At 50.4% G+C, this 24654-nt stretch overlaps 1 protein-coding gene across 1 annotated transcript in view; it reads left to right on the top strand.

Moving 5' to 3' along the window:
* SLC39A11 (solute carrier family 39 member 11) overlaps positions 1-24654 on the top strand; it is a 100049-nt gene that overhangs the window by 47143 nt on the left and 28252 nt on the right. Inside the window, exon 6 of the mRNA XM_054171125.1 lies at positions 8068-8238. Coding sequence (XP_054027100.1) covers positions 8068-8238 — 171 coding nt within the window. The remainder of the gene's footprint in view (positions 1-8067; positions 8239-24654) is intronic.

The raw sequence follows: 24654 nt of genomic DNA, 5'->3' as shown, positions 1-24654 counted from the left end.
GAATGATCTCCCATCATTTGCTGTGATCTTCTCCCAAGTAAGTAACAACAGGTAATGACCTCAAGATGCACCAGAGAAGGTTTAGGTTGGACACTGGAAAGAATTTCTTTACTGAAAGTGTAGTCAAACATTGGAACAGGCTGTCCAGGGGAAGTGATGGAGTCACCAGCCCTGAAGGTGTTAAAAAACCGAGATGGGACACTTCAGGTTGTAGTCCAGGGGTTGCAAAGGTGCTGTGTAAAAGGTTGGACTTGATGATCTTAGAGGTCTTTTCCAACCTTAATGATTCTATGGTGAGTCTTAATTACATGTGTGTGTTGTGGGATGGGTGGTTGGTGTCAGGGAGAGCAGTTGGACTGATGGCTTCAGAGCCAGGTGCTGCCACTAATCCTTGAAAAAAAGCCTTTAAAAAAAGAAAGATAAAATGAAGAAAGGTAATTGTGGTGTCCCCAGAAGGCAGAGCGTGCTGTTGCTGTAATGCAGAGCGAAGCGTGGGTGCTGCTGGGAGCGTGCCTGTGTCTGGCTCCACTTCCTGAGGGCTTGTGCTGTTGATTTTTGATGCAGTTTCTCTTCTGGGGCTTCCTCATGGTTTAAAAATGAAGGAAAATGAGAGGCTAGGGAGAAGAGGATGGTATGTACTGGTCCCTGTGTAGAGGAGCGTGCTGGGGAATGGTTCTGTCTGCCTCCTGCAGGCACCACTGTGCTTTGTGCAGCCTTCAACCAAAGGAAGAATGCTCCTCACTGGCTCCTCTGCTCCCCTGCCCGGGGTCCCTGTGGACCCACAGAGATGGTCCCACTGCCTGGCTGTGGCCGTTTGCACCCCATGTGAGTGGCGATGCCTTTGTGTTGCAGCAAGACTTGGAGCCCCGGGGAGGATTTTTGCAGAGTAGCAGCACTGATGGGACCTGTGTGCCACAGGGATGAAGCCCAACTACCACAAAACATTTGTAACATCTGCTCAAAGTTAATGGAGCAGGGAGGGTTTACGGAGGGGAGTGGGGAAAGGGCTGGGGTTTGCTGAGAGAGTTGTTAACAGCGTCACGCTTGCAGTACGGCTGAGTGTTTCTGTAAGGGCTTGGATTGACTATCAGGCCTTTGGGAATCCTCGAAATTTTCCAAGTAATTTTGATTTATTTCAGCCATTAGGGGAGAGAATTTAACGTGCAATTATCTCCTGCACCTTGGGAAAGGGATGTCAGCTATTCACGTTATCATTTTCTTCAGCAAATTGTTCCTTTTTCCGCACTCCACCCCTCCCAGACAAAGGGTCAGACCGAGCTTGCTCAGCTCTGGTTTTGAGGGAGCAGCTGTGGTGCATAATAGACATTTCCAGCTGCAAGCGAGCAGGTACTGGCAGTAGTGAGGGTGGTGTGGGGCTCAGAGGAGCTGAGAGGAATTTGGCAGCACGTTCGCTGGCGCTGAGCAGCTGCGGCTCTCCTGCTCTGTCCTGGTGCTTTGCTGTTACCTGGGCTTGGGGGCTGCTGCCCCGTGGGTGCAGTTAGAATGGATGATGTAGAAGGAGATGAGAGAGGCAAAGTGAAAGCTTTTGAAAGAAGATTGTGTGCTGCTTTTCTTCCTCTGCCTCGTCCCTGTGTGCATCAACGCCAAACCATTTTTACAACTAGCCGGCAAGTGACAGCTCATCGTAGATTTTAATAAGTCTATTGTGCATCCCTGCTTGGCACTATCTCTCCTTCCCTTCTCCCACACTTTTGAGATGGGAGCTGACAAATCTTTATAAATGAGGATGCTATTTCATCCCTTGCAAGTTTAAACTGAAGGAAGAAACACCAGAGCTGCCAGCACGGGACTCACGTTGCTGTGAGAGCCTGGAGATCTCTGCTTTGGCTGCTGGCAGGTCCAGAAGCAGAGTCTCATTACAGGAATTTGATGGGGAGAAGATGGAAAAGGATTTTGGAGCTGTAAATGATTTTCCTTCCAGTATCTTCAGCCAAGGGAGGCTCCAGATTCCTGTGAAAACATTTGCTCCAGCATGGAGAAAGAAGGAGATACTGGGATGCTGCTCTGGAGAGCGTGCCTGTGCCATGGCTACTCGCTCCTGCCAGCCCCCCCCCAGGCCCATCTGCCCCCTGGTACTATGGGGCTGGGCTGGAGGGGAAACTTACAGCTGATGGGAGGCTGAAATGAGTCTCACAACTAAGAGGGGATGCACAGGCTCTTTGCTTTGCTAAAGAGTGAATTAAGTAGCCTCATCCCTGGTTCTGCAGCCTGGTTGAGTATTTGAGATCTGTAGGAGAGAGGCAGGACTAAGCCAGGCCTAATTAGAGAGGAGGAGGAGAAGAGCTCTGAAGCAGATGTGAAAAGCTAGAGAGCTCCACAGACGTTCATTTGACTCGGGGAGCTGAAGTGCTGTCGTGAAGAGGGCTGGTTGTTTCTTTTTGTGAGCAGAGAGAGTAAATAGTGTATTCATCTGTTTGTGTACCCCTTCTGAGCGCAATAAAGCTGAGCTCACGGCTAATGCAAACAGTTTTCATTAAGAAATAATCAAAAATAAAAAGCCATTTCAGATGCTGATAAGAAGCCAGTTGGTTTTTATATTTCACCAGCAGTTTAAGCCACACTCAAAGCCATTTATCTTTTTCCAGTGCTGGCTGCAGAGGATATGAAAAATGCAGCAAGCTGCACACATGTAATTAAACTTTTGGCAGAATCTTTGCCCTGCAGCTTCACTAAAAAACTCAATAATGATAAATTGAGTAGAATCTACAGAGGACTTTCTTTTTGTTGGTGGTTGTTGTGATCAAGCTTTAAAATAATGTATGTGGCACAGATAATGATTTGCCACATAATAGCCTTGGCATCGTTCTTCCCATTCCCCTTGTGTCAGCTATTCTTTAAAAAGCACCCCTTGTCCTGCTCTTATCACTGCTCCAATTTGCTATTGAAGCTTTTCTGATTTCCAGCCAAGCCTCTGTTTAGCCCTAATTAGTGTTTTGTTCCCCTCAGCCCGTGCAAGATGCGGCGCTTCAAGCTGGGAGCGCTCTGGGTGCTGCGTGTTGTGTGACAGCCCCGTGAGTCCCCCTCCCATGCCGTGGCTGAGGCTGGGAGCTGGTACCAGCACTCCACTGTGATTATCCTTTTCTTTTTAAAATCTTTTCCAACACCACCTGAAGTAAAACACATCACTTGACCCGTGTGCTGTTTGTAGTTCTCCCTGTTAGATGCCACACTACTGGGAAAATAATGCTGTGGCTGGTTTTGGTGGTGCTGCCTTTATCCTCTGCTAATGCACTGATAATTTGTACAAGAGGCAATTTTGTGTTCCACTTGTCCATCCAAACCACCCTCAGCACTTCCCCTCTAAAAGCTGCATCTATCTTGTTTATCCTCCACAGATTTTCCCCCCTGCTTGCAGCTGGTGGGAGCAAAGCTCCTCACCCCTGTGGGCACTGTGGCATCTCCCTGTCCTTTGTCACCACTGCCCTCAGAGGAGCTTCAAATATGCTTGTGAAAAGTCTTAATTTCCATCAAAAGGTTGTTTGTTTGGGTTTTTTTTCAGTAGTAGCAAGCAGACTGCTTGTGAGTAAAATGAAATGATAAAAAGATATCTGCCAGGAGTAATATCTGTGTGAATGGATCCCTCAGCAGGTGGCAGGGTCATGCCCAGCAGTGGAGCTGGTCTGGGCATTGGCTTTTGTTAGTGAGAGGCCTAAATGGATCTTTTCTGGTAATTTGATACTGGGTAGAGAGTGCTGTTGGAATGCTGTGGTAGTTCTTAACAGAATGGGGACATCTGCAACTTCCCCAGTTATGCAACGTGAGGAGGTGAATGTTGGTCATGCATAGAATCACAAACCATGGAATGGTAGAGTGATTGAGTTGGAAGGGACCTTTAAAGCTCATCTCTCATTGCAGAGAGCAGGGACATCTGCAATTAGAGCAGGTTGCTCAAAGCCCCATCCAACGTGATCTGGAATGTTTCCAAGGATGGGACATCTACCACCTCTCTGGGCAACCTGGGCCAGTGTCTCACCAGTCTCAGCATAGAAAATGTCTTCTTTCTCTGTAGTTTAAATCTCGTTCTATTAGTTTCAACCCATTACCCCTTGTCCTGTCACAACAGGTCCTGTTCTGTCTGTCCCCATCTTTCTTATCAGCCCCTTTAAGCATTGAAAGGCCACCATAAGGTCTCCCTGGAGCCTTCTCTTCTCCAGGCTGAACATCCCTTGCTCTGCTCCCCTGCATTTTTGTGTCTGATGTTTGCAGGTATCTAGTTTCCACAGGTATAGACAGCCCTGAGCCACAGCTGGGTCACTCTGAGATGTTCATAGCTCCTCTCCAGGGCTTTTCCCCATGCCCATGTCCAGGCATTCAGCAAACATGCCTTTTCTTGGTGAAAATTCACCTACAAAGAGGAGTCAGGAGAGCTGAAATCAAAGCATAGGCAAGGGAGCTGAAAAAGATGCTTAAATAGCAGCAAAAGCCTTGTTCTGCCTTGCTGCAGGAGTCCTGGGGGACACTTTTGTGGTGAACCCATCAAACCAGAGACAAGGGAAGTAAGGAGAAAGAACAATTGGAATAAGGCAATGAAAACCCCAATAAACCAGCAGCTCCCAGCAGTTCTGTGTGTGAATGCATCATGATAGCTGGGATCAGCTGGGTCAAGGTGGCAGCAGGAGGTGGCTCTTCCCTTCCTGGGGACTCCATGTGTGCCCTGAGGGGACAGCCACTGTTTCTGGGCGTTGTGCCACCATGGGCTGTCCCTTCCCTGCTGCCAGCCCAGGGAGAGGTGCCATTCTGCAGGTAATGGTGCAGGAGGAATGGCCAAAAGGGAGAGAGAGGAGTGGCACAGCGTGGGGACAAATGAATGTCTGCAAGCAGAGCAGATGCCAAGGCAGAGCTGTTCTGTTCAGAGACAGAAAGTTGGATTTTTGGAAGCGCTGATGACATTTGGTTTATCAGTTTTGTTAAGTGCCAAGCAAAAAGCAGCTGAGAGGTTTCAATTATGTTGGCTCATTATGTCTAAACCATCAGGACAGGAACTGAGACATCTGAGGTTTCTACCCATAGCTCTGTGGTGGATTTGCTGTGTGGTTCTGGGTGAGGTTGTCTTGCCTCCCGTGCCTGTCCCTTGCCTGGGAGCACACAGACATGAGCTGTACTCTTATAATCAGATCTTCCCCAACAAAATGAATCCCTTGGTTTGTTTATTTCGTTTAGTTTATCAGAGAAGATGAGGGTAATGTAGTCAAGGACTTGGCTGGACAGTGACGTGGGGTGATGGATGAGTCCTTGACTTGGCATTTTGTCTGTGCTGAGGCTGGGTAAAGCCAGAGGAGGAAGCTCTAGCCTGAGCCTGGTCCTGGAGCAGAGCTGGGGGCAGGTGAGAAAGAGGTAAGGGAAGATCTAAGATTGCAGAGGAGGATGTGTTGAGCACTTGCTTCTCTTGAGTCAACAGCTGGGTTTGGTTTTTAAGCCCAGAAAGAGTCAGAAACACGAAGGATGGACTGGACCAGGTCTCACCACGAGGTGAGGGAAAAGAAAAAGTTAAAATAAGAGATCTGCAGCAATGGAGTGCCCTGCCTGGTGTCAGTAACACCATTCTCAGCTGGTGCTGTGAGAGATGAGAGCGCAGCAGAGGTGAGGCTGCAGTGTCAACAGGCAGCCTGTTTGGGCCTGGTTGAAGAAAACCCAAGTCACTGACAGGGCATTCTGCATTTTCCCTGCATTCCCCCAGCAGGTACCGGAATGCCAAATGCAAAGCCTCCCCAGCAGCCACCAACACCTCTGCCTTCAGCAAGTCTCCTGTGTTTGTTCCTCCCAAAAACAGCCTCATGAGGTGACACTGCCTGGGCTGCCACAGCGTGGCAGTTGCTTCTGCTTGGATTGAATGCTTATTGCTCTCCATACAGGAAAAATATGGTGCTTTGTCACTTGGGTGTAAACACTCTTCACTAGATGTCACATAAACTGTTTTTCCTCCTCTCTGGAAAGCCCGGGATGCTGGAGGGGGATTCCTGCACCTCTCTGCATCCTCATATCACTGTGTTTTTTGCAGAGGTGGCCCTGCAGCATGAACAACATAATGAGCACAGGGGCAGCGTGGGGATGGTGCTGTGGTGCAAACCCTTGCCATGCAGGTCCATGGGTCAGTATTGGTGGCCAGAGCAGGGTCAGCTGAGGAAAATCCTGTGTGTGGGGCCAAGGGGATGTGTGCCAAGCAATTAAAATAATCCAGTGGCCTGGCAGAAGAGGAGAATTTCATCTATAAGTGGCTTCAGCCTTGGCTGCCGCATCGCTAAGGGTCTGCCGTGCCAGTGTTCCTGCGGTGAACTGGACAAGCCTCTTGGCTGGATCTGCTTGTCCTTGTTATTGCTTCAAAAAAATATTTACCCATGTCCCTGCGGGCTGGAGTGAAGCTCTGCCATCAAATATTACTGCACATTATTGTCTGGGCTAGGGTTTGGGGACAGAAAGTGTCTGGCTCTGTCCAGCCACCACCAATATTTATCTGTTTGCAGAGCGACAGCAGGGGTCACGGTTTGCAGCCCTGGTGATGCCGTGCGGGGTTCCTCCTGCCACACAAGGAGGCAGCAGGAGGGAATCCACGTGTGAGAGCTGCCCAGTCCTGCTGCCATCAAGTGGGGTTTTAGTCTTTGCCTTGTTTAGGGGTTTTTTTGGTAGTAAAATCTGTTAAATCCTTGGGTTTATTTGCTGTGGTGTTGAGCACTGTTCGTGGGCCGCCTTCATCTCGGAGGTGGTAGGATGTGGAGTGTTGCTGACACCTCTGCTTTCCCAGGGTCACTTCCTGTGTCGGTTTGCATGGTCTCCCTTACCCTGAGGTCCTTAATGGCAGCACGAGGTGCGATGGGCAGGCATCATCCTCCTGCCACATGGCAGGGGAAGCGCTTGGCATTCCTTCAGAACGGCTTCAGACAGATCCTTGCACTCTGGCTGCAAGAAAAACATCTTGGAGTGGGTCAAGGGATGGGAGAGAGAGTTATGTAAATCCAGGGGGAGAGAGTTATATTGTCTAAATGTCAGATATCTAATATGAAGCCACAGCTGTGTGAGGTTGAGGAATTTGTGCTCCTTGTTCCTTGGTTTTCCTTTGCCTTTACATGCTGAAAGTGAATGATGAAGGTCCTGGTGCGTGCAGGCTTTATTACGGTGCTGTCTGGGGCTTGTTCCACCCTTCACAGCCCTAACTGGGGCTCGGGTTTTAGTGGTGTCGTTTTAAATAGGTGGTTAAAATAGAGCCGGTAGAAGTGGTCCTGCTGGGAGCAGAGGTTTGGGAGAGCCTGGGGTTGTCTGGTGATGTCTTTGTAAATGGCAGTGGCAAGTGTTTTGGTAGCGGAACAAATAGTTGCTAATTGCAGCTCAGTGCAACCCTTTTGAGACCAGGGTGAAATCGAATGGAAGTGTTTGGAGCTTTTCCTTCAACTGCAAAGGCAGTGGAACTGTAGACGTGCCAGGGTTGGGCTGGGTGGGATGATGTCATTATGGGTCCCTGTGGCTGCTGCCTGGCAATTCTGTTGCAGAAACCCAGAATCCAGTCACGGTGGGGGTTGGAAGTGATCTCTGGAGAGGCTCTGGTCAAAGTGCCCTGCTCAAGCAGGGTCACCAAGGTAGTTTGGTCAGGTTTGCATCTAGGTAGGTTTGGAATCTCTAGAGAAGGAGACTTAGCAACCTCTCTGAGCAGCCTGGTCCAGTGCTCTGGCACCCTCATGGTAAATATGTCTTTACTCATCATCCTCATAAACCACTGGCTCCAGAGCTTGGCCCCACCAGATCAGGGCTGTACAGGTGGGTGTGAGCCTGGAGTTGGGGATCCGTTTCGGGCCAGGACCAAGTCTTAGGATGAGGTGGCAGAGGAGGAACTTCTGTCTTAGAGTCTCCCTGGTGCTTGGGCTGTGTGATCTACGTGTGGGGAAACCCCTTAGCCTGACCTGAATCAGCGGGGCCAATGCACCCCCCTGCAGCCCTGCTTTGCTCAGCATTCTTCCTTCTCTGTGCTTTTTCCTTGCAGGAGGGGAGGCAGGAGGTGCCCAGCTGCCCATCTTGTCTCCCTCTTGACTGACTTCTGGCTGTTCTCTGTGCCCCCAGATAAAGGTGAGAACGGGGAGCCCTATCAGCGGAGGAGGGGCGCAGGGGCCAGCCTGCCAGACACACCCCCAGCATTCACTGTGACCAAGGATGGGGCCCCCACGGCTGGCAGCAGCAGCTGGAGGCGAATTATGCTCATGATCCTGGCCATAACCATCCACAACATCCCAGGTGAGTTCTTACTGCTGTCTACAACTACCTAAAGGCTGGGGGTTGGTCTCTTCCCCCAGGCAACCATCGACAGAACAAGAGGACATAGTCTCCAGCTGTGCAGGTGGAAGTTTAGGCGGGATGTTAGGAAGAAGCTCTTCACAGAAGGAGAGATTGCACCTTGGAATGGGCTGCCCAGGGAGGTGGTGGGGTCCACATCTCTGGAGGTGCTTAAGAAAAGCCTGAATGAGGCACTTAGTGCCATGGTCTAGTTGATTAGTTAAGGTTGAGTGATCAGTTGGACTTGATCTTGGAGGTCTCTTCCAATCTGATTGATTCAGTGATTCTGTGTCCACCTGTCCATCCATCTCAGCTCACAGGCAGCCCCTTCCTGGGCTTGCTGCCATCCTGGGAGGATTGCACAGGGCTGTTGCCTCCTCTCCCTCCTCCTTTCCCTTGCTGCTCGCAGATGGCACTCACCGAGTGGGTGCTGGGTGCCTTTTGACGAGGTTTAGCACATTAGCTCTTCTGCTCTTGGTAGGGATGAACCATGTGAGGTCTTGGCAGCAAAACCCTGTGTGGGGAGGGGGTCGGGGGTGGGGGGAGCTTGTGAGCTTGGGCTTGCTGCTGCGTTGTGAACATCTGCAGCCTCTCGTGCTGCTGCCAGGCTGTCGTGGGCGAAAGTGGTAAATCCAAGAGTATATTGAGAAAGATGAGATTGTAAAGATAACCAATTCTGGGCTCTTTTCCTTTCTCCTCTGGTCTGTGTACCAGCCAGAGATGCATTTTAAAGCGCTGCGCTTCCCAGCAGGAGCATCTGCAAATTGGGGTTTTCTTATTCAAGGGATGGAGTTTGCCAAGAGATGGAAAGCTGCAGAGCCCTGAGTCTTGGAGGGCTGCATCCTGCCAGGGGCTGGGCTTTGAGACTACGGAAAAAATGCCATAAAATAGAGATGAGATAAATCTGTAACAGCTGAGGACGTTTGGCTGCTCTGCAGTTCTTGGTGATATTGAGACTATTATAAAGGAACCTTTTCAAATGCTTGCTTTGCTGTTTTCTTCTCTCCTCCCTCTTCCTCCTCCCCTTTTCCTTCCTTTTGTTTTTCCTTTAACCATCAGAGCTGGGCAGGGGCAGCTGCCCCATGTCCTCACGTGTGCTTCTTGATTTTGAGAGAAGCTTTTATCAGATTCCAGGGCACCCACCTTAAATCCCATCCTTGGGTGAGAAGCCTCTGTTCCGGGTTTGTGGTCACAGATCCTGCATTTCTCCCCCTGCAAGGGCACCTCAGGGTTGAATGGCAGGAGGAAATCAAAGCAAGCACACCATGAGCTGCCTTGGCATTGGAGCTGTGCCGTGTGTGGGTGGTGTTCTCCTCAAGCACTCATGAGCTGCTGTCCCTTCCAGCCTCCCTGTGCTTGCTTGTCTCTGGGCAGGAACTGGTCATCAGTGCCCAGCACGTTTGGGTGCTTCTGCTCTCGTGGCTTGGGCTTTCCACCTGCTCAGGCTCTCATTTCTCCGACGAGAGCATTGCTGCACCTTCTGAGGGTTCTCTTCCCATGCACCAACAGTTTCTGTAAGTTAAGGCTGCTCTGGTCTTGTCATCAACAGCAAAATCCTTTCCTTGATTTCATCCCCTTTTTTTAAATTATAGGTAGATAAATCAGATGCCTTAGCTCAGCTCCATGTATTGCCAAGAGAGGCGGATGCCTGGCAGATGAGGCAAGGAGGGAGCTTTGAATTAGCAACACACACACACAAAGGGGGAAGGTGTTTGCTCTGAGTGAGCCATAATTGGATTTTACCCTTCAAAGTGTCAAGGAGCTGAGGTGAAGAGTTGTGCTGTGTGTGCATCTTGCTGCCTCTGGCTGTGTCAGCTGGAGATTCCTGTCTCTGACACCAGCAGAGAAAGAAAGTTTTGTGGAGGAGTGAAAAAGTGTCACCTGTAGTGATAGGTTAATGGTGACACAGCCCTGGCTGCCACAGCGACGCCAGTCTAACCTTTCAGTGCTTCTGCAAGAGTACAAAGCCACCCTTGGAGGGCTGCAGAGGCTCAGAAATTCTCTCTTGCATCTTAAAGGTCACAATATTAAAGCTTAATGTCCAGAAGGGTGTGTGGAAGTGATGGCCTGTGGCTGCTGCTGCTTGGCCTCTGCTCAGAGGCTCAGCTCAGTGAGGGTTTCTGGGTCGTGATGGGGTGTCTGTCCCTGCCAAGCTCTGTCCCCAGAGTCCCCCTCCTGCTGTTTTCCATCTGGTCTGTGCTTTTCCAGCAGCACCACAGTACTGTTATACTGTTGTGGGGCTGGATGGGTGACAGTGGCTGTTTGTGCTAGTGGGGCCATTCACTGCCTGCAAAGTCCAATACCCTCCTTTCAACAAGGATTTGCCCAAAGCCATCCAGAGGTTTCAAGGTGCAGAGGTTGGACTTGAGGCTGTGGCTGCCATTGTGCTCCCCAGAGCACCAGTTTCACTGATTTCACCCTAATTAATAATTCAGATTAAAACAGGAGCTTGTGGCCTGCCCAGCTTGTCACCAGGGCCTCTGGTCTTTCATGTCAGGTAGTTATAGGAGTAGGGGGAATGGACCAAAAATAGAAAGAGGTAGATTCAGATTGAATGTTAGAGGTAGATTCAGATTGAATTCTTCCCCATGAGGGTGGTGAGACACTGGAACAGGTTGCTCAGGGAGGTGGTAGAAGCCCCATCCCTGGAGGTTTTTAAGACTAGGCTGGATGTGGCTGTGAGCAACCTGATCTAGTGTGAGGGGTTGGAACTAGATGATCCTTGAGGCCCCTTCCAACCCTAACGATTCTATGATTCTATGCATGAAGTAGAAGCTGGTCCAGTCTACAGGATGGGGCTGGACTTGGCTGTCACCTAAGTCCTTTTGCCTTCCCAGCAAAGTCTCAGCAGCGCTGGTGGCACTTTCCCTGTGTGCTGTGGAGCAGGGTTTGGCAACACTGTAATGTTCTCCCTCAATTAGCTCCCCGCAGGCGGGAGGGCTGACACTATAATTAGCACAGACTCCAGCAGCGTAATGACACCTCAGGCAGCATGGGGAGGGGGAGGCGGGAGGTGCTGAGCTGACAAGTGGGGGACGATCAGCACCTTGACACCTCGGCAGGGCTGCCAGACATGGGCTAAGGACTTGCCTGGCCCTGGGCTGGCAGAATTGCTTGGTGCTGGTCTCAGCAGCAGTTATCTAGCTCTGCTTCCACATCTGCCTGCTCCCCTCTGAGCCCAAGGCACTTGCAGGGAGCCTGACATCAGAGGCTGTCCAGGTGGTTCCCTCATCTGTATAAAGCTTCTTAATGGGGAGGAAATTTTTTTTTTAGCTATTTGTCCTGTTGTGACAGGACAAGGGGTGATGGTTTGAAACTATAAGAGGAGAGATTCACACTAGATAGAAGGAAGAAACATTTTATGCTGAAGGTGGTGAGACACTGGCCCAGGTTACTTAAAGAAGTGGTAGATGTTCCAGCCCTGGAGAGCCATTCCAGGCCAGGTTGGATGGGGCTCAGAAGAGCCTGCTCTAGTATAAGATATCCCTGCCAGTTGCAGTGGGGATTGGACTAAATGGCCTTTAAAGGTCCCTTCCAACCCAAACCATTCTATGAAACTTCACATCCTTTGGGTAGGATTCAGTAGAATAGAATAGAATAGAATAGAATAGAATTAACCAGGCTGCAGCAAGAATGATGCAACTGAGGGGTTGCTCCTGTCCATGCTCGCCTTTGTGGACCTTTGGTCTGGCCAAGTGCCTCTGGATGTAGTTGTGCTCCTCTGACCCCTGTGGTGTTTCATATCTGAGCTCAAATTATACCAGGTTCCTTCCTCCAGTGATTAAAACCCTTACAAGGACCAGATCTGGCCCTGTTCTCCTTAGTTTTTGGGGAACAGGCTCCCTCTTATTACTGAGGGAAAACTTCTGTGCTTTGGGGGTAGTGCAGCACTGCATGGAGGCTGCCCAGAAGTGTTGTGGAGCCTCCTTCTATGGCGAGATTCCAAACCTGCCTGGACATGATGCTGAGCAACCTGCTGTGGGTAGCCCTGCTTTTAACAGTGTGGCTGGACTAGATGATCTCCAGAGGTCCCTTCCAAGCCCCCCACCAGTCTGGGATTCTGTGATTGCCAGCAGAGAACAGTTTTATTTACTCTGAGCCCCGTTTAGGGTGAGCATGTTTGGGTTCTTGGCACTGCATCTCCCTCTGCTTTCAGGCAAACGTGCTGGAAGCTGCTTCATGTGCGGCTGAGATAATTGACCGTGGAGCTCAGCCTGTGCTCACTTGAGCTCTGCCAGCAAGTGAAAGGTTTGTTAATTTGTTCCAAAGCTGGGGACTGTCAATGTAAAGAATAAATTGATAATGACAGGAGATGCCAAACTGCAGACTGTTCCTGCTAATTAATATTCATATATGCCAACTTTAGTGGAACATTAATTATGTATTTAATCAAGCCCTGTTTATTCCAGTTTATCTTTGTACCTTGGGTGGTTGTTATGCTGAAGACTTCAGATTAATTAAAACATAACTGGTGTATCACAAATAACAATTAGTGAGGTGTGAGTTGAGCTGCCTTGCTCTTTGTGCTAATTTAGGAGGAGAACCTGGTAGGACACGGCTTGTGAGGCTGTGGGTCCACTGCTGGTTCCCCAGGGAGCTTCTGGAGGAGCCTGCTCTGCTTTGAGATGAGCTGTGGTGGTGTGTGGGATGGGATGTCACTGCTGTGTGAGATCAGGAGGTTCCTCCAGTGTGGAGGTGCTGCAGGAGCTTTGAATTCTTACACCAGCCTACTTGAGGTGGGGGACAGGACCAAGGCCATGTTCTGAGACCATGGTGGTCCTTCATGGCACGTTCTCAACCTTCATGTGCTTCATGCCTCAGTTCTCTCTCCGGAATCATGGTGCTTGCATGGGCTATGTAGGGGTCTGTGCCTGCCTGGGACCCATGGTGACTTAACCAGAGCCTGGCTGGTTTTCTGGTGGGTATGTGGCAGTGGGCACGGGGGGAAAGAGTTTCCTCTGGCAGGTGGGAAATGTGGGTTTCTCTTCCACAAAAACCACCCAGCCGATGGCAGGCACCTAGCTGAGATCCCACTGCTGTGTGAACCACCGGTGCCCATCCCTCCCATCACCCTGAGGAGCATCTCCAGGCACACTCTTCTCTGCTGCCACTTGCTCTGGGGGGAGGCAGCACAGCTGCTGCTGGGGCAGGTTGCTAACAGGCAGGAGGTGATGCTTCTAGCCACCCTAATGTTGCCATGGAAACCTGAATGTTCCTTTTTCTTTGCAGTGCTTTGGGGCTGGAGGGGTAGGCAGAGCAGGGTGGCCCCATCCCCAGGAGCTGTGCGGAGCCAGCGTCATTCTTTTTGCCCCAGCCCTTTCCTTCCTGTGAGCAGACATCTTCCTTCTCCATATTCAGTCCTATCCCTCCTTGTGCACCCTCCAGTTCCGTTTCTGGGATGTTTCTGCCTCAAATGTCACTGCTAACTGAAGGTGTCCGGGAGCGGCAAATGGGATGTGGCAGCCTTGCTGTGGCATGCACAGAGCCACTGGGGCATGGTGTGAGGTGGCACTGATGTCCCCTGTCCAAGTCTCACATGGCTCCACCTGAGAGTTCCTCTACAGTTGCCAGAAACCCATTAAGAAGCTGGAATTTATGATTTTTTAATGAGAAGGAATAAAGCAAGGAGCAAGACAGAGTGTGGGAGCTAAATATGGAACAGGTTCACCCTTGGCAGTGAAGGTGCTGTAGGCAGGGGAGGGAGAGGTGGTGGAGTGTTGCTACGGGCAGGAAGGACAAGATTTCAAATGGAGAAACTTTCATGTCTGTGGGAAGGATGAATGAGCCTCCTGGGAAGCTGCACTGGCTTGGGTGGAAGGTCCCTGCACCCCCAGGTGACAGTGGCCAAGTTCATCCCCCTTGGAATGCAGGTGGAGATGGCAGTGAGAGGCACTGGCTGCTGGCACCAACACCATGCTTTGGCATGTGTCAGGAGTTCTGGGGACTCTCCTTCTCTGCTTGCCCAGGAGGGAAAGATTTATCCCCAAACTCATAGGCTGGGTATTGGCCAATGTGAGATGATGCCTGGGGGAAGATGCAACCCAGGGCTAGCACAGAAGAGAGGGTGCATGATTTAAACGCTGGCACTTTGCTTGTGTCACCCTGTCACCAGGCTGGTATCAGTGTCTTTGGGTGTCCTCACATCCAGGTGTAACCAAGTCCTTTACTTCAGGTGTTCCTCATGTTGGTGATAGACTTAAGCCAGGCACCTCCTGCCCAGCCCTTTGGCAGCCCTGTGGCTCCTCTCCAGGCAAGGTGCAGGCTCTGGCAGCAAGTGCTGTCACCCCTTTGTTTCATCCTGAGGACACAGGGGTGGAAGGAATGTCTGCACCAAGGCACAGTAAATGTCAGGCTGATGTGAGACAACCTCATTTGCAGCTTCTTCTGGGAAGGAGAAGGGCTCAGCTGAAGGTCTTGGGGCCAGATGGCATGAGACCTGCCACTGCCCTCTCCACCACCTCTGCACAGTGGGATTTGGCTGAGCACAGTCCAGGGGTGAGAGCTGCCTGTTGAGAGATGGGAGCTGCCTGGACATTTGCTTTGCTTTATGGCTTCTTACAGCCTGAACCAGTTTGTGTCCTTAGTGTCTCCTGCTTTATTGGTGTCTGGGGGAGAGGAGCAGATAGTGAGGTTTGGCTCTGGCTGTTGGCTGATGGGTCTGAGCTGCTGCCATCTTGCAGTGCCAGCTGCAGGTGGGGGAAGCTAGTGGAGACCCTGGTGTCATCTCTCCTTGACCCAGTCCCTTCTTGTGGACATCTCCAGTGATGGGCCCCATCCATTGCTCCTTGCCTGACCTGTCAGCATGTCTGCTAAGCCCAGCTGCTGGCATTGAGGGCTGTAGGTGTCCAATGACTCTTTCTGGTGACCACCAAAGCCAAGTGTATCCTGGGCTGATCCTCAGCAGTGTGGGCAGCTGGTGGAGGGAGGGGATTCTGCCCCTCTGCTCCACTCTGCTGAGACCCCACCTGCACTGCTGGGGCCAGCTCTGGAGTCCTCAACACAAAAGAGATCCTTCCCTGCTCTCCTTTTGCCCTTTCTCAAACTTTTCTTCCCCTCCCACCACTGGCAGAGCTCCCTCATCCCTCCCAGGAAAAAAAAGAGAAATCTTATTTTCAGAAAGCACCAAATCATTGCTAATTTATTTCTCTTTCAAAATCCTCATCTTTTGTTTTTGAAGCCTCTCTGGTGTCGCTCCCCCCCGAGCAAGGCAGGGGGAAAACCTTCCAAGAACAAAAGCAAACCTGATTGTATGGCTGGATGGGTTTTACAGCCTTCAAGGGCAGCAATTACCTGCCCAAGCTGCTGGCAGCCACACGAGGGGACAGTGGGGACTCTTCAGATGAGCGTTCAGACAGGTTGAAAATGTCACTGAGGGTGTTTACCTGTGTACTGGAGGAAAAGGTCTCAGAAGAAAAGGACCTCTGTGTGTGTTTGTGGTCTTCTGAATTTCCAGTTGCCTTGGAAACACAGCATAAAAAGCAGCACTAACTTGGGTAATCACAGCATTTGCATCCTTGAGTCCAGGCTGAGAGCTGAAACACTCAGCGACTCCTCAGAGCCCTGATCTTGTGCCAGAGCTCAGGATGGGGATAGGGAAAATGACAGCAGCCATCAACCTTATGTTGAGAGGGCAAGGAGAGTACAGAGTGCTCCTAAAATACCACTGCTGGATGATAACTGCATCCAGTGAAGCTGCCAGAGGAGCCGAGGCACACCTCGGACCCAGGAGGCATCACACACTTGTGCAAAGCCCTTGTGAAAAGCTCTCACACTACTCCAGCACCACTCACACAGGAGATGGGCTTGCTGGTCTCCCAAGTAACAAGTGACAGGACAAGAGAAAACAGCCTCAGGTTGTGCCAGAAGAGGTTTAAGTTAGATGTTAGAAACTCTTCCCCTAAAGGGTTGTCAAGCCCTGGCACAGCCTGCCTGGGGCAGTGGTGGAGTCCCTATCCTTGGAGGGATTGAGAAGTTGAGTAGATGTGGTGCTGAGGGACCTAATTTAATAGTGATCTGGCAGTGCTGGGTTAATGGTTGGAGTCAATTGATCTGAAAGGTCTTTTCCAACCTAAATGACTCTGTGGGTGAGCACCTGAGGGCAGGAGCAGAGCTAAGGTGACTGAAGAGGTTGCTGATTGTGCTGGCTCTGGCAGATCTGCTCAGTGCAGCTCTGAGGCTGTGACAAAGCTCCTCCTCTGGCACTGCTCTTCCACAAGGTTTCCTTTGAAGAGAGATTTGCCCAGAGAGCAAAATGCAGGGGACAGAAGTGCTCCTTTGTCTGAATGACTAAAGGAGCTTTGACAGAGGGGAGGGAAGAACCACAAAGACTTCCCCTCTGCAAAGTGAGTCTCATGGAATAAGAAACTCAGCAGCACAATTAATGGAAGCAGGAATCACATCTACATGGAAACAAAGGATGGGGAATGAAAATCAACAGATGGTGTGTAGTGAACTGCTGATTTGGAGAGGAAGAAGCAGCCTATGGTGGAGATGCTCACAAATATGGAGAGGAGGAGGTGACACAACAGCCTTTGGCAATGGGCTTGTCCAGGACCTTTCTTCCCATGAGAGCTGGAGCAGGATGAGTGGAACTACGAATCAGTCAACAGGCTGCCGACCCCAGAGCATCCAAAGGGACTCACAGCCAGGAAAGCCTGGGGTTATGCAGGGTCCAGGGGCAGCACGGACCTCAACATGTCCCACAGTCATTGCTGAGGCTTGGGAAACCTCTGATTCTCTGCAGCAGATCTTGAGTGACACACTCAGCTCATTGCTGTGATTCCTTTCAAACATTCCATTTAGAAAAGCCTGCCAAGATGACACAATAACTGTACTGCTTCAATAGCACAGGTTCAGCCTCTTTCAAAGAAGATGTCAAACCTCAAAATGACTCTGCTTTGCTGGTAAGCAAGAGGGTACACAAAGATTTACATGGGAAATGAACAGAATGAGCTTGCTGCCAGTTTGCCCACACTCAAAGCTCACAGTCAGCTCAGCCTTCTGGTTGCAGCCCCTCTCGTGGGCATTCTGCACATACTCCAAAAATTATAAGTGGCATGAGCAGATACTTCAGGTGGGGAAAGACACAGAAAGAGAAGGGTTAATGTTTCTATGTCAGCCACTTACAGATCCACTGCACTGGAGGCTCTGCAAATGGATAACCAGGACATTAGGTCACTGGAGATGGGTATGGGAAAGCAGATCTTACCCACTGAGGGCTCTGACATCAACTTGAAAAATATACAGCTGTGTGCAACTTCTTTTTCTTGGCACCATCAAGCAAAGGCAAAGAGAGGCATGGTCCTGAGCAACCCTGAAAGGTGGAAGGATTTGTGGTGGGCCACCACTGCAGAGGGCAAGGCAAAAGCCCCACAGCTTGGTGTGTGAGGGAGGGTGATAGGCAGGTGTGCACATCCCTCAGGAAAGCTTTCCATGTCAGAGAGAGGTTTTCCAAGGATTTCAGTGGCTGAAGCAGTTGTCAGCCCCTCTTGCAACCAGTGACAGAGCTGGAGAGTCCACACAACGTGGTGAAGGCACCAGGATGGGGGGGGGGGGGCAGTTAATTTAGCATCTCTTTGCAGAGCTGCAGGACAAAGAAGATTAAAAACATGACCAATCTCAGCCACTGTCAGGAAAATGCTTCTATTTAACCTATACAAAACGACTTTGCCTCCCTTGGGCTTCCTTGGTGTTACAATTCAAGATGCTTTATCCTGATAAGGCATTACCCAGGGATCAGACTAATCCTGCACTAACTTCAGGATCAGCTGCAAACCCTCAGTGGGCAGTGTGTGGCAGAGGCTTCTTTTCCTCTCTGCTTGTTTTCAGAGAAAACCACAAAACTTCAAAACCCGAAACTGCACAGAGATACAAGACCATGCTGGAGGGTCACCACAGAGCTTCCTGTTGTTAATGCATGATGGTATGGAGCCTGTTCTGACAGCCTGGTGATGGTGGTGGCAAGGGCAAAAAGCAGGATATCTTTACATGCATCTACCACCTATCTGGGCAGCCTGGACCAGTGTTTCTCCACCCTCATGGTAAGAAGTGTCTTCCTTAGATCTAATCTATTTTCCTCCACACTCTCTTACCTTCTGGCAGGATCACTTCCCTCCTCTGCACCCTCAGAAGGCACATTCAGTGCCACATTGATGGTAGCCATGGGTACATCAGGAGAGGACCACGCAGGAGCTGGGACAGCAAGGACAGGTCCAGTGAGGATGCTGCCTGAAGCACAAAAAGCATCTTCCCAGGGAAGGCAGCCAGCACAAAATTCAGAAAGGAAAAGCCAAGAGGGAACATCACAGCAAGGAGGAGCCAGTGCAAAAGGAAGGGCCATGGAGGGGGGAGCAGAGCACTGAGTCATGTCAGGCCACCACGGGCAGACTGAAGGTGACAGTGTGGTACAACATGACAGCCACAGCAGGGCAGCCAAGGAGAGATTTACACAGTGCATGAAAAGTTGGCAAGGAGGACATCAGCCAAGGGAGCAAAGTGAGGGCCATGCTGCTCCCTGAGCACCTCCAACACCTTCATGCTTGGCCGGAGGTCTCCAGCTGCCCCCGTGCTCCTCTGCCAGCATTCAAACCCCAGTGAGCAGAGGGGACTGGATGTGTGCAGCAAGCTGCTGCAGCCTGGCATTTGTTTTTACAGTAATTTGACTTCAGTGTCCCATCAGCAGAGCTGCAAACCAGCACAAGATGTTGTGTCTTGTTGAGCCAGGAGGACAATGACAACGTTCTTGTCTGCTCTAATCCACAGGAGCATTCGAGTTGGCTGGGATGGGCTTTGGGATGAGGCCCAGCACTGATCCGTCTCTTCCTGTTCACTGTAGAAGGCTTCGCGTGGGAAAGCCTTCCCTTTTCCAGCTTTGCATGGAGAGCTTTGCATCCACACTGAGATGTTCCTGAGGAGCCCAAAGCTCTGCAGCCCTGCTGGTATCATGTGGGCTTCTGAGATGCTGCATCACTGTGGTGCTCTGGGCTACAGGAGGCTGCCTTGCCTTTGGACTTTCCAGGGAACTCTTCTCCTTGGGAGGGAAGAGAGGAAGGTTTGCTCAGACAGGAGCAAGCTGCTGGCATCAAGGCAGCCCACAGCAGATGTGGGACGGTCCTGGGACATCTGGACATGGCTCTGTGAGGCCAGTTCCTGATCAGCCCTGACACCAAAGGTCTGTATACACAAATAACTTAAAGGAAAGATCAGCTGAGGAGTTCCTTCTATTTTGAAAGCAGAAGGCTCAGCCATTAAGAGACAGCTCTAGCCAGTCCAGACTTGCTGCTCTTGTTCTGTACACACTTGAGTGAAGGGGAGGAAACCCCAAACTATGCAGAAGTTGGGAAGCCAAGAGACTGAACTCATCCAGGAAGCTTCTTCGCTTGCCCTGGTCTGAAGTCCCCTTCTGCCACCACTCACAGCACTGAACACTGTTTCTTTGCCTTTGCACTGTCCAATATCTATTTTTCAAGAAAACACTTATTTTTCCAGCTTCCAGGAGCACCCTATCCCAGGCTCTCACCATAGCTGGGCTCATCCCACTGCACCTTGGCTGCCACTGCCACGTAAGCCTGAAGTTCAAAGGATCAACTTGAAAGCGGCGTGGCTGATCCCATCCCATCAAACCTCTCCCTTATCACCCACTGCCCGGGTCTGCAGGCGCTTGGCAAGCTGAAAGACTGGGATGAAATTAAGGAGGCTGCAATTTTCAATCCTATTCAGAGCAGCTTAAGCAGCCTGGCAGGGATCACAGCCCTCTGCTGCTGGCTCTCTGTCTCTGTCAGCAGCCAGAAACACCCCCTGCAAACCCAGGGTGCAGGTTTTGCTGGGCTCCCCGAGCTCCTGCCCTCATCACTCCTGTGCTGAGCATGAAATGAGCTTTGCAGCACTGTGGGAAGCTCCTCATAATCCTCATGAGAGGGCTTGTTCACAAAACCAACTGAAAATTAAAGCCCTTTAGAGTCCCTAGAAATCCAAATGAGTAAACAGCAAGCGTTGCTCACGGGGCCTCGGTAAATTGCAGTGGCAAGAAGTTAACCCCAGTTATTGTGTTACTGATGTGCCATAAAGAGCAAGAAGATGCTTTTCATCCCAAGAGTGTGGATAGAGAACAATATCCTACAGGAATGTTAGGAAAACAGTAAAATCCACACAACAGTTTTGGGGCCCTGGCTCTAAGAAGGACATTGAGGTGCTGGAGCTGGTCCAGAGAAGGACAATGAAGTTGTTGAAGAGGTTAGAGCACAAGTCTTGTGAGGAGCAGCTGAGGAAGCTGGGGTTGTTCAGCCTGGAGAACAAGAAGCTGAAAGGAGACCTTCTTGCTCTCTACAACTCACTGGAAGGAGGTTGGAGTCAGCTGGGAGTCGATCTCTTCTCCCAAGGAACAGGCAATAGGACAAGTGGAAACAGCCTTAAGTTGCACCAGGGGAAGTTTAGGTTGGATGTGAGGAACAATTTCTTCCCCAAAAGGGTTGTCAAGCCATGGCACAGCCTGCCCAGGGCAGTGGTGGAGCCCCCATCTCTGGAGTGACTGAGAAGCTGTGTAGATGTGGTGATCTGGCAGTGTTGGGGTAATGATTGGTCTTGATCATCTCTTCAACCAAAACAATTCTGTGATCCTGACTCACAGATCCCACAGTCTGAGTGAAGGCAAAATCTTGGTCTTGGCAGGAGGGCAAAGATGAGAGGAGAGAGGACAAGCAGGATTTGTAAATGACTTCTACCTGCAGCAGCACTACCACAGCTCTGCCTGCCAGGGAGATCAGGTTTCTGGGGCAGATAAGGAGAGCACAGCTCAGTAGAGCTTTATGCCTGCTGAGCTTTGAAAACAATGGGAAGAATTCTGGATTCCACAGCAGTAATTGCCTGTCTTTGTGAGCAAAGGAAAGCACCTGCAATGCTGACAATACTCTTTGCATGATCTAACACAGACCTGAGGAGCACAGGACCATGGGCACCAGCACAGATGCTGGGGCAGAGACAGTCTGGCAGGGTTCATCATGAAAGCATCCTCTGATTATCCTCTGAGGCACCTCTGCTATGAGGACAGGCTGAGAGAATTGGGATTGTTCAGCCTGGAGAAGAGAAGACTCTGGGAGGACTTGAGAGTTGCCTTCCAATACCTGAAAGGATCCTGCAGGAAGACTGGAGGAGGACTTTTCATAAGGGTGTCTAGTGACAGGAAAAGGATGAATGGTTTGAAGCTGAGGAAGAGTAGGTTTAGACTGGATCTTAGGAAGAATTTCTTCAATATGAGGGTGGTGAGACTCTGGAACAGGTTGCCCAGAGAGACTGTGGATGCCCTCTCCCTGAAGGCCAGGTTGGATGAGGCCTTGAGCAACCAAGTCTAGTTGAGAGGCATCCCTGCCCATGGCAGAGAGGTTGGAGTAGATGATCTCTAAGGCCCCTTCCAGCCAAAGCCACTCTATTTTCTATGATTAAACAAAGCAAGTTCATAAATGGTTACTCGAGACCTTCTCCTTGGTCATGCCAGTCATCACAAATGCTGAACTTGCATCAGTGCTCTGCACCCCCTGGCCCACACTTTACCTCCAGGCTGGGACCACACATCCCTCAGTAGCACCTCGAGCCTGGCAGCAGCATTAGCAGAGCCATGAGTGAGGTTAGCTCCCCCTGTGAGCATTACTGAAGCTAATTCTCCTGGGTCAGCAAATGAACACAGGAAGGTACTACAGATGCCAACATGTCATCAATTATTCATCCTGCTCTTTGAAGAACTGTTAAGTTCCTAGTGGGGAATTAATCTTGCTCTAATGAGGTTTGTATTGCTGTGAGTTTAAGCCTGTCCCTGTCGCCACTGTTCAAACTCTGTGGTTTTCCCCCTCCAACACTGAATTCCAGTTCCCTTTAGGTAACATCATTTTGCCATTACTGCACAAAAAACCCCACAGAGATTACCCAATCTCAGAGATCTTCATGTTTCTAGATGTCCACCATTAGAAGAGGAGCATGCAGGAGGCTAAAGTCATTTTGGAAAGAGTTTTTTTTCCCCCTTTTCTAACTTAACCAAAGCAGAAAGCAGTGGATCTCCCTTTGATTTGAAACACAAATCATGTGGCTGCTCTGGAGGTGACCTTGCTCAGCCACCACTTGCACACACACATGGCAGCACATCCCACCAGCTCTGGTAAGTCTTGTGTTCCCCAAAGCTCCATCTGCCCTCACTTGCACAAGACCAGAGATCCTGGCACAACAGTGCCAGTGCTCTTCCTCTTGACCTGCTGCTCAAGGCAGGTGACCCAGCCACTCTCTGCATTGCGTTTTCTCTTCCACATCCATGAACACTGACTCTTCCGAGCGAGAGCACCTGGATTTCTGGCATGACTTCCCTATAAGAAGCTGCTTGGCTGGATCCCACCTCCCTGTGCAGCACACGACCCTTGGGACACCTCCCCCTTCAGCCCATGTGGCTGCTCCTTGGGGTGCTGACAGCACTCTCCCCACTTCCCAGGACTTCCAGCAAAATGCCTGGAAAAGAGAAGGTTCCAGGGAGACTTTCTGGTGGCCTTTAAGTACTTAAAGGGACCTACAAGAAAGCTGGGGACAACTTCTCTGGGCAACCCATTCTGGTGTCTCACCACCCTCCTAGTCAAGAACTTCTTCCTAATGACCAATCTAAACCTACCCTGCTCCAGTTTAAAACCATGGCCCCTTGTCCTATCAGTAGATAGGATAGCCATGAAGAAGTCGTCGTCCTCCACACGTGCACGTGAAGAGGATCTGGGCAGCAGCAGCAGATTGTGGTGTGGACAGAGCAAACACACAGAGATCCCTCCAGCATTACATTGCCATGAATTATTATTAAGTGGTGACAGAGTGCTTGACCTGAAGGCAGCCCTTCAGCCAGAGAGATCCCAATTCCAGCAGGAGCTGTGTCAGAGTCACATTGGCCAAGCAGGATTTCAGCTTGTTCTGTGCCTCCTCTGCTGCCAGCTAACGAGGCCAGAGCGCTCCTAATTATTATCCCAACCGAAAGTCCTTTCAGCAGAGCACAAAGGCAAAATGTAAATGATTAATTTGCTGTTTATAGCAGAATGTATCATTATTTGTGGTATGAATTATTCACACGTCCCCTCTCCTCCACTGGGATCCTGACAAACAACAGCTTTTGTCTGAAGGGAGTGTGGGGGGCCAGGGAAGTGTCCTGGTCCCTTTTCCCTGTGGATTTGCATGCTGCAGCCCAGCCAGTGCTTGCATCCCTGCCAGCAAACAGTGACAGGACAGAAAAAAACCACCCAAAATCCAAAGCACCAGTGGGATTAATCTCAGACAAAGCAGTTCTGGGCAATCATTATTCCCAGGATTATTTGCAACCATGGGCAGATGCAGGCAGCAAGCAGGCAGAGCTGTGAAGCCTCACAGATCTCATCCAAGAGAGTCCAAAGTGCTGGCTGTGATAGAAAAGCAACAGGAGAAAAACACATTTTGGTGCTGTCTGCAGTCATAGAATTGGCTTGGTTGGAAAAGACCTCAAAGATCATTAGGTCCAACCATGAACCTGGCCATTAAACCATGTTGCAGAGTGCCATATCTATGTATTTTTTGAACACCTTCAGGGATGGTGACTCCACCACCTCCCTGGGCAGCCTGTTCCAATGCCTGACCACTCATTCAGCGGAGAAATTTTTCCTAATATCCAACCTAAACCTCTCTTGAAACAACTTGAGGCCATTTCCTTTTGTTGTATCACTTGATACTAGGGAGAAGAGACCAACACCTTACTCTAGCTTCCTTTCAGGTAGTTGAAGAGAGTGAGGAGGTCTCCCCTGAGACTCCTTTTCTCCAGTTTAAACAATCCCAGTTCCCTCACAGCTGCTCCTCACAACCCTTGTTCTCTAGACCCTTCATCAGCTTTGTTGCCCTTCTCTGGACCTGCTCCAGCAACTCAGTGTCCCTCTTGCAGTAACAGGGAGCCAACAACTCACACATATGAGTGTGGCTGGGCACGTGGGGCAGAGAGCTGCCAGCAACAGCACAGCTGGTACCAATGGGAAGTGCCTGCTCAGGTAATCCCACAAATACAAAAGGTGGGTGAGAGGAAAACCTGATAAAGGGTTGTGGGGTGACAGCAATAGGAAAGCACAGCAAAGCCAGGAAAATTGCAAACGGAGAGAAAGGACCTTTCTGGGTAGGGGACTGCAGGAAAGCCACCACAGAGCTGCCTCAGCATCACACATTGGCTCAGCCCCATTCTCCTGCTCAAGGACAGCTCTATGAACCACTCAGGAGTTCACCCAGGAGAGGCTTCACTGAAGCACCAATTCAGCAGTGTCTGAGGCCCATGACAGGTGTGCACTAAGCTGAGGGAAGGTGAAACATCTCAAAAGCTTCTGACGTGCCCAGACAGCTCAACCTTGCCGC

Source organism: Dryobates pubescens, chromosome 20 (genome assembly GCF_014839835.1).
Source record: "Dryobates pubescens isolate bDryPub1 chromosome 20, bDryPub1.pri, whole genome shotgun sequence".
Taxonomy (NCBI): Eukaryota; Metazoa; Chordata; class Aves; order Piciformes; family Picidae; genus Dryobates; species Dryobates pubescens.
This window is presented reverse-complemented; position numbering and strand designations above follow the sequence as displayed.